Source organism: Trichosurus vulpecula, chromosome 9 (genome assembly GCF_011100635.1).
Source record: "Trichosurus vulpecula isolate mTriVul1 chromosome 9, mTriVul1.pri, whole genome shotgun sequence".
In the NCBI taxonomy this organism is placed as follows: Eukaryota; Metazoa; Chordata; class Mammalia; order Diprotodontia; family Phalangeridae; genus Trichosurus; species Trichosurus vulpecula.
The window spans coordinates 126,034,898-126,051,754 of record NC_050581.1 but is presented as its reverse complement, the minus strand read 5'-3'; the positions used below and the strand labels follow the sequence as shown (position 1 = coordinate 126,051,754).

General features: G+C 36.4%; 1 protein-coding gene across 1 annotated transcript in view; it reads right to left on the bottom strand.

Annotated features, from left to right (window-relative positions):
• ADCY1 (adenylate cyclase 1) overlaps nt 1–16,857 on the bottom strand; it is a 351,817-nt gene that overhangs the window by 107,174 nt on the left and 227,786 nt on the right. Inside the window, exon 5 of the mRNA XM_036738252.1 lies at nt 4,232–4,359. Coding sequence (XP_036594147.1) covers nt 4,232–4,359 — 128 coding nt within the window. The remainder of the gene's footprint in view (nt 1–4,231; nt 4,360–16,857) is intronic.

The window sequence follows — 16,857 nt, the reverse complement described above, 5'->3', positions numbered from 1 at the left end:
TATCATGAAATTCACGTACCGCCTCTGTGTACTTTGGTAGCTTCCAAAGCATGCAGGGAGGAATGACTTTGTTAAACTATGTAGAATCTAACAGACTACAAAAAACTTCTTTTTCAGCCCAGTGGCTAGCTGCCACCTCGGGGAATGATAAGCTGTTTGCTTTTTAAAAAATTAATAATGATTCTATAAACTTCGCATAAGCAGAACTTCATTATGAAATGTGAAGTAGGAAGTTGGATCATTGAGGTTACTGCTATGTTAAGGTAAATGTTATATAGTGGGAAAGAGTGTTCAATTTGGAGCCAGAGAATGAGTTCAAATACAGCTCTGCCACTGACCTCCTGGATGAGCTTAGATTAGTAACTTAGCTTCTATGGGCTTCAATGTATAAATTTATAAAATGAGAGGCTGTCAGCAAGATGTCCACTAGAGTTCTTTCTAGCTCTAAATGTATGGTCCTAATCATCAATGTAGGCCTAGTGGAACAGAAAATTGACCCAATTAGACAAGTAAATTTTGTAGTCTGCTTTTGAGGAAAGATGGCTCAATCTTGGTAATTTGGATTATCTCGAAAGTTCAAACCGACTAGAAAATTATGAAATCTTATAATTATGAGAATTATAAACTCTTCATCCTACTTTGTTCTTTACTAATGAAATTTTCATTTTCATTCCTTCCATTCTACGAATCTTAGGGAAACTGCTCCCCTTGTCATCTCAATGAATGGCTTATATTCATCAAAAAACAGCTGGAGGTGCACTGGACCTGGAGCCAGGAAGGCCTTAAATTCAAATCTGACCTCAAACATTTGCTAGTTGTGACTCTGCCCAAGTTACTTAATCACTATTTGCCTCAGTTTCCTCAACTGTAAAATAGGAATAATATTTGCACCTACTGCCCAAGGTCATTGTGAGAATTAAATGAGATAAAATTTATAAAGTCCTTAGCGCAGTGCCTGGCACAAAGTAAATGCTCTATAAATGTTAGCTATTTTTACTGTCATTATTATTATTAAAAGAATTCCCACATGGGTCTTTAGGCAGGCTGAGATGTAGCTATTGTCACTACAGTTATAAATCACTACAGCTTTGGATAGCATGCAATAATCCCAATCTATTGCATGGAACTGTGGCAGCAACCTATCCAGACTCAGTTATACAATTCAATTTCCTTACTCTCTGTGCTCATTCATTCATTAATTCATTCATTTATTTGCCATAAAGACAGATTAGAAAAAATTAAGATAAGGTGTATGTCCAAATAATTGCTACTTCAAGAGAAACCTTATCAGGTTTAAACTTCTTTTTAATATAAACTGAAAAAACTAAGTGTCTTTACCTTACTGTCTCTTAAACTTGGCAGTCTACTATGTGAAACTGGGAAAGTCCCTCCACGGTTCATCCTTATTTCCTCAGTTATAAAATCTGGATACTTTTAATATTTATCTCAGTGTTTTGTGAGGAAAGTGCTTTGCAAAACCTAAAGTTCTATAGAAATATGACCTGTTATTAAAATCACTTTAATTATTCTTTTGGTAAAGTAATATTTTTTTAAAGTGAAGCTGAATCTGAAAAGACACACACTTCTTTGAATATTGCTGTATGTCTTTTAGAACCCTGCTGATGAAGTTCCCCACACTTATGCTTGCTGTGTGGAAAAAGAATACACATGTACCCTAATTAAACAGTGTTTTCAGATAAGTTTCATGCTACATTTGTTGGACAGATAGTTTAACAAAGGTTGCTCTTGTCAAAATATGAATTAGTCCTATGATGGGACCATTAAAATGAGAAAATTCTTTATGCGTTAAAAAAAAACAAAACAACCCTCCATCATGAGAGAGTAATTAGCAATTAGTAGGTGGCAAGCACCATATGTAGGAGTCAGTGGACTAAAATGGCTGCCCCTAAAGTTAATGGGATCTGAGGCAGCATTAAGTATCATAGTGTCCAGAGACAGAAAGGTTAAGCTTTGCTGTATTCACTCTGTCCTGCTCATGTCTTCTTCTGTACATTGTTCAGATGAATCCTACAATAGTCTCAATTCTCCTAGTTTTCTTGTACCTTATTCATCCTGAAAGATTTTTTTTTCTACTCTACTTATCTTCTTTTTACATATGGCATGCTTAGTGCTATTTTCCCACGAGTCGGTCTGCAACGAAAGTAGGTTTGTATGAGAATATCCCTGTGTTTTAAGGTTAGAGAAAGAGAAATGCTCAATATTTCTATGAACATATTCCCAAGAAATGAGCATCTGAATCCTCTGACAGGAGATAATTTCCTTCTGGTTAAATATTAAAAATGCGCTTGATTCAAACACTCAAATGTGTAGTCAACACAGGCCCGTGATTCACAAGCATTTACTAAAATTTCTCTCTCCACTTTAACATTTGCTTCATTCAATTTCTCTTCCAAAGCAATGATGGGAAATTCATCTTACCTTTTAGAAAAATCTGCATAATACTTGAAAGCATCTGAACTAACTGTCATGTTTCAGAAAGGCAAGATATCCTTATGAGAGTGTTGTCAATGAGCCATTAGCTTACAATGCAAGGCTGAAAATGTTGGTCAAATACTGACATATGGGAAGACAGTGGTGAGCATTTTCTTCCTTTTCCGGAGTATGCTGGAGCACGTATGAAGGATGAACATGCTTTTTTGCAAATCAGTTTAATATGCTTTTATGTACATAGATTTCAATACACCCTTCTCTGGGAGGAGGAGGAGGAAGAGGGCAGGGAGCCAGGGCTGTGGGAGGCTCTGGACCCATTATTTCTTTAGAGTGTGTTATCATTGACTAATTATTTAAAGCCATAGGAGGTCCTTTAAAACTTAAAGGTGATAGACAAGTTGTTAATCTGACACATTCACATATCTCATAAAAACATAGGGTGATCTATAAGACAAGTTGTTAATCTGTACATATTCACATATATCTCATAAATGCATATGGTGATCTATAAATGTATTAGTGTGTATGGTTATGCACATACAAAGTGATTTGTTTAAATGGCACTTGCTTGTATTGAATCCTTTCTTAAATATGTAAAATTTAAGAATATATCCTAATTCAAAACGGAGAATAAGAAATACATTTTAGAATGTGAACAAATCAAGGAATTTATTTTGCTTGACTTTGCAGAGTTTCTACAAAGACACAATTTTTTTTTCTTTTAAATTGGGAGACGGAGGGAAAAAAAACTGTTTGTTCAGTTGAAAAATAAAATTTTAAAAAGACTAAGCCAAGATACTAATTGTCAGTATTTCCCAAATTCTTGAAATTTCAGAGAGAGTTAAATGAATTAAAATTAACATTTGTTAAATGTCATGTTGTGCTTCCTTAAGTTCTGATCAAAACCAAAGGATGTGAGTGTGGCATCACCTAAGACTTCTCAGAACCACTACCAACAGGCGTAGGCTTCTAGATTCAGGACAGGAGCTTTAAATAGGATGTATATTGTTCCATATCCAAAGGACTTGGCCAAACTGGTCCTGGGAGGACAATGAGCTACACTATAATTACATCAGTCAATTTCATAGGTGGTTCTGCATCTAAACATCTCCCCACAAAGTCTCCTCTTTTACCACAAATACAGAATAAAAACTCCATTCCCAGTATCTCCACAAGTGGCAGCTTTGGCAAATAAGTGATTACAGAATCCTTGCTGCTCCAGAATGTGTTTTCTCCCTTACAGAGGAATCCAGCTGGGACCTAAAAGACCCAACAAGTTTGTCCAACACAATTCACCAAAATATCTTCTCAGGCTAAATTAGAAATGCCATTTTCTAATGAAAATGGAACTCCCTATCATGGTAAGTAGGAACCAGTAAGTTATCCCCACTGTAATTTCAGAGTATATTACTTTATGGCTAAAAGCATGCCATGGAAACAATACTGGAAAGTATAAACTGAGATTGAAAGACTTAAAACTACAGTTTATGGCACAGAGGGTGCAGACTCCTACATCTCTTTCACATGATCATTAGAAGTCAGCTAGAATACAGAAATTGTTTCATGAGCCCATGAGGGTAGGGAAGTGAAGTGGGAGGGTGGTGATAGATAACGGGATCTGAAAGAGAAAGATCCATTAAAAATGTTAAATGAGATCATCTGTTATGAGAAGATTATCACTTACTGGGCAAAAAAATGTTGTCCAAGATGATGTCATTGTCTAAGCACTGAGACTATTTTACCTGTGAAGCCCTTATGGCTTCCCTTCTGAGATACTCACGTGATAGTGTCAATCATGTCCAGCCCCATTTCGACACAGCAATGGGCATGGTCGGTTTTGGGCTGGGTCAGTCCTGACACGCAATAGTAGCAGTCCCCCAGGATTTTAATTCGTCTGCAGTGGTTTTCCTTTTGTAATAAAGAACAGAAACATACATCTTTAGATTGTGAAAGAAGTCACAATGTGTCATAACAAATTCTTTACCTCAAACTGGGTAAAATTGCAAGGAAAATTGAACAAAGCCTCATCACTCTCTTCAGCTACATCATTAATCCCTTTTTTCATTAGTTTCATCAAAGCCTCTAAGTTAACTAGGTTAACATTGGCATTAATAGATCCCATGTTTAAGGAGAAATATTAAAATCAATAGCATACTCCATAGCTTATGTTTAAGTATAGACAGAGAATAACAGAATTTGGAATTGGAGGGGACACTGGGATCATTCAGTCAACACAGAGTCATGGATCAACACTTGGAAAGGACCACAGAGGCCATCTAGAAAAGCCTCCTTTTTTGATAGGTGAGGAAACTGAGGTTCATGGAGGTTAAGTGATACGCCCAAGGTCATATAGGAAGCAAATATCAGCGGCATGATTTGAACCCAGGTCCTCTGACTCCAGGGCTAGTGCTCTGTCTACCTTACCATACTATCTCATAGTCCAAACCCCTTATTTTAGAGATGAGGAAGTGACCTGGTTAAATTTATACAGGTTATATTATTAACAACCCAGAATAGAGGGACAGAAGCTGTGATTTTGTTGATATGGGGAAATCTCCAATAAGGAAACTCTCTCTACTAGTGTAAGCCAGCATCCTCTCTGTAACCAGGAGCCTGACCACAAAATGCTACGGCGGTGGCAGGGAAAATTGAGACACTAACTCAGAAGAAAATATGAAAACAACTACAAGCAAAGACTCAAAGAAAAAAAATGCAAAGTGTACACAAGCTCAACAAGAATTTCTGGAAGAGTTAAAGAGATAAGAGTGGTGGAGGAAAAATTGGAAAAAGAAATGAGAGTGATGCAAGGAAATTATAAAAAGAGAATTAACAGCTTGGTAAAAGAAGCACAAAAAACACTGAAGAAAATAACACCTTAAAAAAAGAATTGGCCAAATGGGAAAAGAGACACAAAAATTCACAAAAAAAAACTTTTTTAAAAGAATTGGCCAAATGGGAAAAGAGATACAAAAACTCATTGAAGAAAATAATTCTTGAAAAATCTAAATTAGGCAAGTGGAAGCTAATGACTCCATGAGACATTTTGTTGTTGTTTAGTCATTTTCATCCATGTCTGATTCTTCATGGCTTCTTTGGGGCTTTTCTTACAAAGATTTCCTTCTCCAGCTCATTGTACAGATTGAGGAAACTGAGGCAAACAGGGTTAAGCGACTTGCCCAGGATCATATTGCTTTTGTGTCTGATGTGTCTGAGACAGGATTTGAACTCAGGTCTTTCCCATTCCAGGTCCACCACACTATCCACTGTGCCACCTAGCTGCCCTCCAGAAGACATTAAGAAACTATGAAACAGAGTCAAAGGAATAAAAAAGCAGAAGAAAATGTAAAATATCCCACTGGAAAAACAACTGAGCTGAACAGTAGATCAAAGAGAAATAATTTAAGAATTATTGGTGTAACTGAAAGCCATGATCAGAGAAAGAGCCTATTTCAAGAAATCATAAAAGAAAACTGTCCTATCTTAGAATCAATGGGTAAAATAGAAATTAAGACAATCTACCAATCACCTCCTAAAAGAGATCCCCAAATAAAAACTCTTGGGAATATTATAGCCAAATGCAAGAGCTCCTAGGTCAAGAAGAAAATATTGCAAGTATTATGGAGTCACAGTCAGAATCACACAAGATTTGCAGCTTCCACATTAAAGAAGCAGAGAACTTGAAATGTGATATTCCAGAAGGCAAAAGAATTGGGATTGCAATAAAGAATAACTGACCCCACCAACCTTAGTATAATCCTTCAGGAGAAAAAAAAATGTCCATTTTTTCTTGAAAAGAAAACAAGGCAGGAAGAAAGGCAGGCAGGAAGGAAGGAAGGAAGGCAAGAAGGAAGATAGAGGGAGGAAGGAAACATTTAGGTAGATACTGATAGGTACTATTATTTTTTTTCTTTTTTGTTGTTTTCCAGTCATTTCTTTACAAATGAGTAAACTCAGTCAGAAAGAGGTTAAGTTACTTGACCAGAGTCACATAGGTAGTAAGTGAAGCCAGATTTAAATACAAATCTTCACCACTCAAGGATCAATATTCTATCCTGTGCCTCACTTAACTCTATTTTTCTTGGTATTTATCTTGTAAATAAAAATAGTCTACCTTATATCACTGGAACTTGTCCAATTCCAGGCTTATCTGCACACACACACACACACACACACACACACACACACACACCCCTAGTCTTTATATACATACACAAAGAAGAAACTTAGCTCATTTCTAGCCCCTTAACCCCCAGGAGACTGAGATGAGACATAATAATCCTGGTGTCTATCCATAACACTGAGAGGGGGAAAAAGTGTATCTGTGTATGCGTATGATTGTGTAACACATATATATATATACATGTTTTTGTTAAAGAGCATGTTTTATTGTAATAAAGAAAATTCTTTCTATTCCCATACTTTGGTGGTATTTTCTTAATATTCATACTCACTAGCATTTTAACATAAATGAGTGTGGTATTTAATCAAAGTGTTTTTTTCCTACATTTATTGATGTAGTCATATAATTTTTTTTATTATTTTATTAATGATCTATTATGCTAATTATTTTCTAATATCAAACCATTCTGCCATTTCTGCTATAAATTTAACTTAATCAAAATGAAATTTTAAAATGTATTACTATATCCTACTGAACAGTATTCTACATTTTCCCCTTTGGTATTCATTCATGATATTGGTCTATAATTCCCTTTCTCTGCCTATCTTTTCCTAGTTTGGAAATGAAAACCATATTTAGCTCATAGGAAGCACTGTGTCGAATGCTCTCTGTCTCTATTTTTGAAAATGCTTTATATAGCTTAAGGGTGTTTGAAAGAATTCACTAATGAATGAATATGTCTTTATTATCATGACATCTCACAAATTGTGTGTTCCACTTTTCTGACATTGAATTACTGGAATTATCTATTTATTGTTTTGCCAATGTATTTCATATTTTTATTGATAGTAATTTATTTCTTTCATATTTTCCATTTTGATGGAATTTGCTTGTTATATTCTCTATGAAAAAACCTCCATCACTGTCTCTTGTGGTTTCTCCCCTCTCGTTTTTAATTTTTGTTGATTTAGTTTTTTTCTCTCTTTGTTTCAGTTAAATTGGACAATGGTATGCAAACCATAGCAGCATTTAAAAAAATAAAACAGCTTTATGTTTTGCTGACTAATTTCACAGTGTTGGGTTGGTATTACTTCCCCCCCCTTCAATGCTGTTAATTTGCCATTTGATTATAGTAATCAAGTTTTGTTTTCTGCTTATTGTGATTGAAATAATATGCCAGTTTTCTAATATATAATCTGCAATGAAACCTCATTGTTCCTTTTCCTCCTTTATTAATATAGGCAAGCAAATAAATTTGTCTCTAAGAAGTGTTTTAGCTGTATTGCATAAATGATTATAGGTTGTATTTGTCATTATTATCATTACCTTTAACACAGTTTGTTATTTCTTTAATCCGGAATTTGGTCCAATCATTCTTAAGCAAATCTTCATCATTTAATAATATTCATCTTTCTAGTACTATTTTAATTTTATTATGTTCTACAAAAGTAGCATTTAGATATTTAATCATTCTTTATTTGTATTCTTTATAATTTAAGTGGGATCTATATCAAAGATGCCACATGAAATCAGAAATACTCCAATGTGAGTATTCCTCATGTACATCTGAAAAAAAGTAAATGCTTTAAAATATCCATTCAATTCTCTTCACCTATTTTTTCCAGTATTCTGTTGAATGCTTAAATTTCTTTGTCATTTATCTTCTTATCCAAGTAATTTTATTCTGAAAGTGAGGTATTATAATATGTACCTATTAATGTTTTTCTCTCTATAGCCTTTAGTAATTCAGTTGATTTTTCCCTTAAAACTTAGATGCAGTGCCACTGGACTCATATGTATTAAATATGGATGTAATTTACTATAATCATTACATCTTGTCATGTTAATGATATCTAACACAATATATGGTTTAGCAGTGGTATATGGATAATATTCTCCTTTATTGAAAGGATGGGATTATTTCAGATATAGAGACACAAGTAGGGGGAAGGGAAGTTCCACATCTGGAGAATTTAGTCAATGAAGAAGGTCCAAACAAATTGGGTAGTGAAAGATGAATTTTTGTTAGTCAGGGTTATCTAGATTAAAGACTTGGCTCTGTGGTCTTTGGCATGTCACATAATCTTTTAAAGCCTCAGTTTCCTCTCCTGTAAAATGAAGTTAATAATAATACCTCCCATGGTCATTACAAAGAATGTGTCCAATAAGCCTGAATACACTATAGAAATGTGAGTTATTACTCTTATCTGGATAACTCTTGGTAAGGGGGCACAACTGTATTCCTCAACAACTTCTCCTTAGGATATATGGTATATAGCCCTCTAGTGTGTGTGTGTGTGTGTGTGTGTGTGTGTGTGTGTGTGTGTGTGTGTTTAGGTAGCCTTTGGAAGTTTCCTGATAACAAGAGCTTTAAATATTAGGTATGTTAGAAAATATCTGATTTAATCCCACCCAATAAACATATATTCATGAGATCATGATAAATTTTTAAAGATTTTAAAAAGATTTTGTTTATTGTTTTTACTTACACCTTTTATTCCCTTTTTGAAATCAGGTATTTCATTGATAAAATGCATGTGGACATTATCTGGGTAAATTATTCTCAGTTTCTCTTGCTGAATATGTTGGCCAGAGACTGAAATCATTTCATACAGTCTAAGCTACCCGCCACTGCCACAAAGAGTCTTTGTAAACTTGAGCATGACAGATAATTCCTTTAACCCCTGTGTTCATCTCCTTTATTTTCAATAGTCATTCAGGTTTCTTCACCTGCCCAGGCCAAACCTTCAGAGCAGATCTGACAACCCAAGTAGCTAGCTATGGAAGAAGTGGAGAGGTGGGGAAGAAGGATGTAAATCATATTTTCTCATAATTGAAAAGACAACATAAAGTGTCTGAAAGGAAAAATATGTGAGGAGAAGTGGGATCCCAAGCTTAATGAGAACATTCCTGGTTTCTTCTATGCACCAAATGTTCATATCACAGATATAACAATGGAATCCCCTCCAAGAAGCTGCATATTTGCACTGACATTTAGAGCCATCTGCTTGAAACACACATACATACACAAAATAGGCACATATAGCTAAACTATCTTTAGAAAACTATAGATGAAATGAACACAATCCAAAAACTCAGCGTCAAATACAGAATTGTAACTCCCACCATTTGACTTTTCTAGTCTTGTCCCTAGGCTGCTAAACATTGCTAGAGATAGTCTCAAAAGGGGCTGATATCATCCACTATATATTCTGGCTTCATACTTTCTGTTGGATCCTCAATGGTGCTCGGAAATCCTTTTATTGTATTTTAGAGATTCCCTAACTCATATCCTGAATTGACTATTTTGGAACCATCCTGCTTTTCTTAATCCTCCTACACCCAGATTCATAGTAGATGATTTTGACTCACACTTTACTGAAATTGAGACCCTCTTATTGAGGTTTCTCAACTTCTAGTCTTCATATTTCAAAAGTTCTCAGCATATTCCTCCTTTCACATCTCCCTCCCTTCTGTCTTAAAGAAAGGGATAACTTTTCTCCTTGGTGAGGCATTAGCAAGGACCTTTCCCTTTGACCCTATTCCCCCCAACTATTCTCTTAATTCTACAGGGGCACATAAGACTATGACCTTATAGCATTTTCCTTCCATATCAGTCAGAAATCTACTTTTCCTCGCAGCTCTCCCTTTCCATTGGCTCCCCTTCATGTCTCTTTCTCCTCTTCCTCTTCCTTCTTCTCCTCCCCCTTCTCTAACCTCTTCTCTTCCTCCTCCTGTTCCTCCTCTTCCTTCTACAACCACTATCACTACCACTACCACTACCACCACCACCACCACCACCACTACTCTAGCTGAGAATTTCTCAGAACATTTTTAAGGTTTGCAAAGCATCTTAGATACATTATTTAGTTCTTCACAATATTATGAAATAGTTATGGGAGGTGAATGAAATTCAGTTGGATAGGCAGTCATTGAATAAGTTCTTCATATATGCTCTGGAAAAAAATATTGCAGATAAACAATTATAAGGGCAAGCAAAATAGGACTTTTTACTGTTTTTTCTTTTGGAGTGCTTCTCAGCATTACGGCAATCAAGTGCCTTTGACAGAGTCTTGCTTTTGTTTGTAGAAAGGCCCACACCCTTTTGCTAGTCAGATCAGGAGAGGTGTGAAGCCTTCAAGAGGAGTGAAGTCCTCTAGAGGTGTGAAACCCTCGAGCCCTGAAAAAGGGTATATATACTCTGAGGTTAGCATTTTGCTTGGGGTACACTCATTCTAGGAGTGTTGGTGTGGAGACTCTGGGTATCCATTGGAGAGCACCCCCCCTACTGCCCTGGCTTTGAAAACCCAGATATTGGGACTAATAAATCATGAATGAATGTTCCCTTGTGCTAACGTGAGTCATAACAAATCATTCTGAGCATCAACATGGCCCTTGGGGCTATCTTCCTTTACATCTAGGCAGTCTCTAAGTCTGTAATATGTTGGTGCTTCTCTTTCTATAGCTTTGGACAGACAGCTAGAAGCCTATCTATTGATTTGTGTTATTTGCTCTGTTTATATTTTCTCTGTAATTTCTGTTTGTATTTGCTCTGAGGTCCAGGGTGCTGGCTTTTCCCCCTGAACTAAGTAAATGATATATGTATGTCAGACTAAAGTGAGATTGTAAACCTCTTAGAGTTGCTTTCCTTAGAAAAGCAAATCAAAGAACCTGTGCTAGCAGCCTTCCTATGTGCCAGTGTAATTGGCCTTATACAACCACAGTAGTGGCAAGTAGCATTGTTGTTACAACAATGAACTGGGATCAGAATTTAATAGGAAAAGCCAATTAGGCTGTAAGGCATCTGGCAAATCATATGTCACTCTCAACGACCCCAAGTTGCTGCCCCAAAACAAAAGCTTATCTTTTTAATATCAATATTCCTCTTACAAAGAGTGCTTGGTTGCAATTCATGGAACACCACAGGACTGGAATATATTTTGAAAAAAAATTACTTGAAATTAAAAAGTGACATAAAAGTAAACTTAATGACAATGTATGATTGATCAATGAAGTGGATCAATGACATAGCAAGAGTAAAAGATAACAGATATGATTGTAGATTCACTGACAAATGGAAATACACACAAGTACTGTAATGTTACTCCTCTGAAAAAAGCTCTACAATGGCATTTTATTGATTACTGAACGAAGTCCAAGCTCCTTAGGCTAGCACTCATAATCCTCCAGAAATGCAAACCTTCCATTATTTCTTCTTAACTTCTACTATTCCCTACTTTATATTCCAATAAAGCCAGGTTACTGCTTCTTCTTGTATATATCCAGTGCTGTACTGCCTGCATGCCTTTGTTGACGGTAGATAGGGTGTTCCCCTTTCCAAATCTCTGATTATTGAAATGTTATTTATCCTTTAAGATCATACCGCTCCATGAACCTTTTCTTAAGGATTATAATGGGGCAGGATCATTTCCTTCTTAGACCTCACATAGCACATTATACCTTTGTGTACTTCTGAATACATTTGATTCTGCATTATCATAGCAATTTTATATAGTTATGATATATCTGCCCTGACCCTCCTTGCCTGGTCTGTAAGTGTCATGCGACGGAAGCAATTTGTTAATTATGACATATCCGTCAGAACCCAGTGTAGTCCTTTGCACATAATAAGGGACTAATAAATCATGAATGAATGTTCCCTTGTGCTAACGTGAGTCATAACAAATCATTCTGAGCATCAACATGCCCCTTGGGGCTATCTTCCTTTATATCTAGGCAGTCTCTAAGTCCTATTTCAGTGCAGATTATCTGTAATGACTTAATAGATCACTGGAATCAGGAGCATTTATTATCAAAATACCCTATAGAACTCCTTGCATTCATAGAGAGGACTCACATATCCACAGAGACATAAGGTTTATGGAGTAAGTTCCTTACAAGAACCCTGTAAGTTAGGGAGAATAAATATTTTTATTTTGTAGATGAGGAAAATGGAGCAAAAAAAGATGAATTGATGTGCTCAGCTTAGCTCAGAGAGAAAGGGTCAGAACCTGGATTTCAACCATGGTATTCTGATCCCAAGACCAGTACTTAACACTCTATCAACCTGCTCCAACATTCTTATGTACATGTACTTACAGAAATTTTTATTTTCATCTCAATTCCAAATTTGAACCTGGCATATATAGGCAACATATTCTCAAACATGGCGGGCAGATGGTAGGTGTAAACAGGCCAAAACATATTGGAAATCATGATGTACATGAGAAGTAGCATAAAATATAACATCTAAGGAAAGGCATGCTCAGAAAAGGAGGTAGACAAGTCAAGCAGCAAGGGATAGCCGATGGACAATACTATATGTGAGCTTCACTTAGGTGTACATGATTAAGAAATCGAGAGGAAGGTCCTCAATATAAAAGAATTTTTTTGGAAGATGTACTGGAAGACATGAGCAAGGGCCAATAGATGAATGAATTTGCATTATTAATCAACTGATCTATTACCAAGCCTGTATCAATTACCTACCTCAGTAACTCTACTTAGGTGCTGGGGATAAAAATACAAAGAATAAAATAATTTCAACTCCCAAGGAGATCATATTGAATGGGGTAGTAGGCAACACATACACATATAAATATATACACTATGAATATAAAATGAATAAATGCAAATACATACAAACTAACTAAAAGAAAGGTAATTTGGGTAGGGTGGATCATATAGAAGACATTGCTTGAGCTATATGTTAAAGAAAGAGAGGGAATCTATGAGGAAGAGTGAGGCAGGAGTTGTCATTAGAGACATGCAGGATGGCTGGTGCAGAGGGATGAAGATGAGACATGGAGTGGTATGTGTGAGGAATAAAGAGAAAGCCAGTTTGGTTAGAATTCAGCATACAGAAGTCAATATAATGTCCAAGGAGACTGGAAAGATTGGTTGGGAATTTGTGTTAAATGCAAAAACAGCCATAGCCCTCAAGGAACTCACAACATGTAAATTATAGGTACATCCAAGATATATACAGCATGACTGAGAAGTTATCACAGAAGGGAAGACACTAGCATCAAGGGTATGTATGGGACAGGGGAGGCTAGGAGAGACCTCCTCCTAGAAAAGGTTCGTACTTAAACTGTATCTAGAAGGAAGCCAGGGAAGCCAAGAGATATAGGTGAAGAGGAAGAGCATTGTAGACAATGGTGAGTACAAGCAACTCCAGAGTCCAAATGGAGCAGGACAACAAACAAACCAGGTAGCTGTATTGCTGAATGTATGGAGAAAATCAGGGTATAAGAAAACTGGAAAAGTACAAAGGGGTCAGGTTGTGAAGAGTTTGAAATGCAAAAGAGAGTACTTTATATTTGATCCCAGAGGCAACATGCGTCCACTGAAATTCACTGAGTAATGATGACATGGGCAGATCTATTCTTTAGGAAAATCACCTAGCAGCTGAGTAGAGAATGGATTTAAATTGGAGGAGACTTGAAGCAGGGAGGTCAATTAGAAGGCTATGGCAGTAGTCCAGGTGAGAAATAAAGAGAGCATGAACTACAGTGGTGGATGTGTGAATGGAGAGAAGGAAATGCATGCATGTAGTGAAGGTAGAGATGACAAGACTTGGCAAGGGACTGAATATGAAGGCATGCATGAGAGTGAGAAGTTGAGTAGGATGCCAGGTGGGAGTTTAGGTGATTGGGAGGATTATGGTACCCTCAACAGTACTAGGAAAGTTTAGAAGAGGAGAAAGTTTGAGAGAAAATAACGAGTTCTGCTTTGTACTTGTTGAGTTTGGGATTGCTCTAAGGACAGTGTGAGATGACAAAAATACAGTTGGTAATATGCAGAGCTGCTGGAACTCAGAAGAAATTCAGGGTGGATATATAGATTTATAGACCTGAGAATCATCTGCATTGAGATGATCATTGAACCCACAGAAGTTGAGATCACCAAGTAAGATGGAATGGAACAAAAACTGAAGAAGACCCAGGGTAAATGAAGAATTAGCCCAAGATGGAGGGGTCAGAGAAGCAGGAGAGAGCAGTCATGGAAACCTAGCAAGGAGAGATCATCCAATAGATTATAATCAACATGCCGAATGGCAGTAGAGAGGTCGGGAAGGATAAAGACTGAGTAAAGGTCTCTAAATTTAGTAATTAAGACATCAACCGTAATGTGGAAGTGAGCAATTAAAAAAAGGGCATGAATGTGCTGAGATTTGGACCACTGAAGGGAGAACGCACAAAGATGAAATAGTGGATCGTGGGATCATAAATATACAACTGAAAAGGGGCCCTGGATACCAACTAACCTAAACACTTATTTTTACAATTAGTAAGCTGAGACCCTGGGTGGCTCACTGAATTATCCTCAAGTATAGAAAAATAGAATTTCCCACCCCACTCTCCCATACAGGGGTGTAGAGTCAGGGGAAAATACCACTTGGACACACAAGTAAAAAGCAACCTAATTTAAAGAGAGAGAAATATGAATACACTCATCTGCTTTATATATTGGGAACAAGTAACACAAAGTTCTAATAGATGCAATATACTCCAATTCAAAATGCATTCTAATTCCATGTTATGGCCAATTAAAGGAGAAACCCTATGCAAGAAGAAAACAGAAATGGATAAAATACATAAAGTCAGTGTTTGTGAAATCTCTCAGAGGCAAAAACCAAACTCATTTATTAATACTCTCATGCTTTGAAAAAATACTCAGTACCACCCTCTCAATTTAAAAAATGGGTAAATATTGCCAAAGTCTATTCTAAAAACATGGGCGTTAGTTCTTTCATTAACACCAATATTATAGATGTTCTGACGCACTTCATATGTATGAGGACTTCCTTCATAACTGAGACAAATTAGGTTTCTTTTTTTCCTCTTTCATTTCTCTTTTAAATTCTGAACAACAAACTTCCAACAACAAAAGTCCTATCAGCAGCAGCAATGAATCCAATTCACTTGATTCAAGCAGATTCTGTTTAAAAATAGTTGAACAAATCAGTCCCTTGGGGATAATAAAAGGCTCACAGTCTGTTAAGCATTTTCAACATACTGCATCAGGCAGGCAGGCTGCCCACCTGCAGGAGTCTCACTGAGAGACTACTAAAATAAACTGCTGAACTCCCGGAAGGCAAAGGCACAGTTAGTCAGAATCAGGTGGTGGCCAGAATTCTGAGTACTCATAAAGGAAATCTTTCAAGTTGTTTTGTAACTTTGCTAAATTGTTCAAATGTCTGGTTTGTACATTGACTTGATCTACATTGCATAACACATACAGAACATTCCTAGTTCTGGATGCATTCGCCCTAGTTGATATCTTATGGAAAGATGGATGGATTTGTAGTCAAAAGATCTGGTTTTTAAAGCAGACTCTGTAACTAACTGGGTGATGGCCAAGTTCCTGAACCTCCCAGAGTCTCAGTTTTCTCCTCTGCAAAATGGGGTTTTGGAAATAGACGATTTCTACAGTTCCTTCCAGCCTGAAATCTTTTGATTCAATGATCTTATGCCGACAGTCTTTGGAACTGACAAAAGGCACCAAAGAAATATTTCGATGAAAAAAAAAAGCAACATAGTGTCCTATTGCACAGAAGGTAACATTAGGAACCAGCCATTTTGTGGTCACCCAATAGGCCCACAAGACATGGTCTTCTTTTATTGCATTTGTCATGAAAGACATATCAAAGGAAAATGTAAAGGATCTTGTGTTTGTGTGTGTGTGTGTATTTGTGTGCATGCATGCACGCGTGGGCATGGGCATGAGTGTGAATATGTGTTATGGATAATATATATTGAGGCAGAAACAAAGTCTGGCAAATTCATGGAGTTGTCTCCCATTGCACTAAAGCCAAATAGCTATTTAATGAAGTCTTGACCTTCATTTCAAGAATTTTTTTTTTCCAAAGAAGCTATACTTGAAATTTAATTGTGAGTGAATTTCCTGAGTATTACAGTTCATATTGGGTGCCTCTGATCCCTCAATGCTTCAATTTATTGCCAGCTCACATAAAACACAAGAAACAAAAAATCAATTATAATTCACAAATTTACTCATTGTTCTTCGTATATGTCCCCAAATTCTGAAAATGTAATGTAAAAAATAATATTATCTACTTGGAAACAGAGGTTCAAATTAAAGTTTCTAAAAGAAAACTGCTTATTCATTGCCTAATTCAGTTTGTCACTGAAAACTAGGATAGTTTTTCAGCTTATCCCTTTCAAAAACAGTACCAGAACCTCTTCTCTCCGTATGAGTATCTAGGAATCAGAGTTGGAAGATTTCAATAAAGAGCCTATGAAAAGAGAGTGGATACTAAT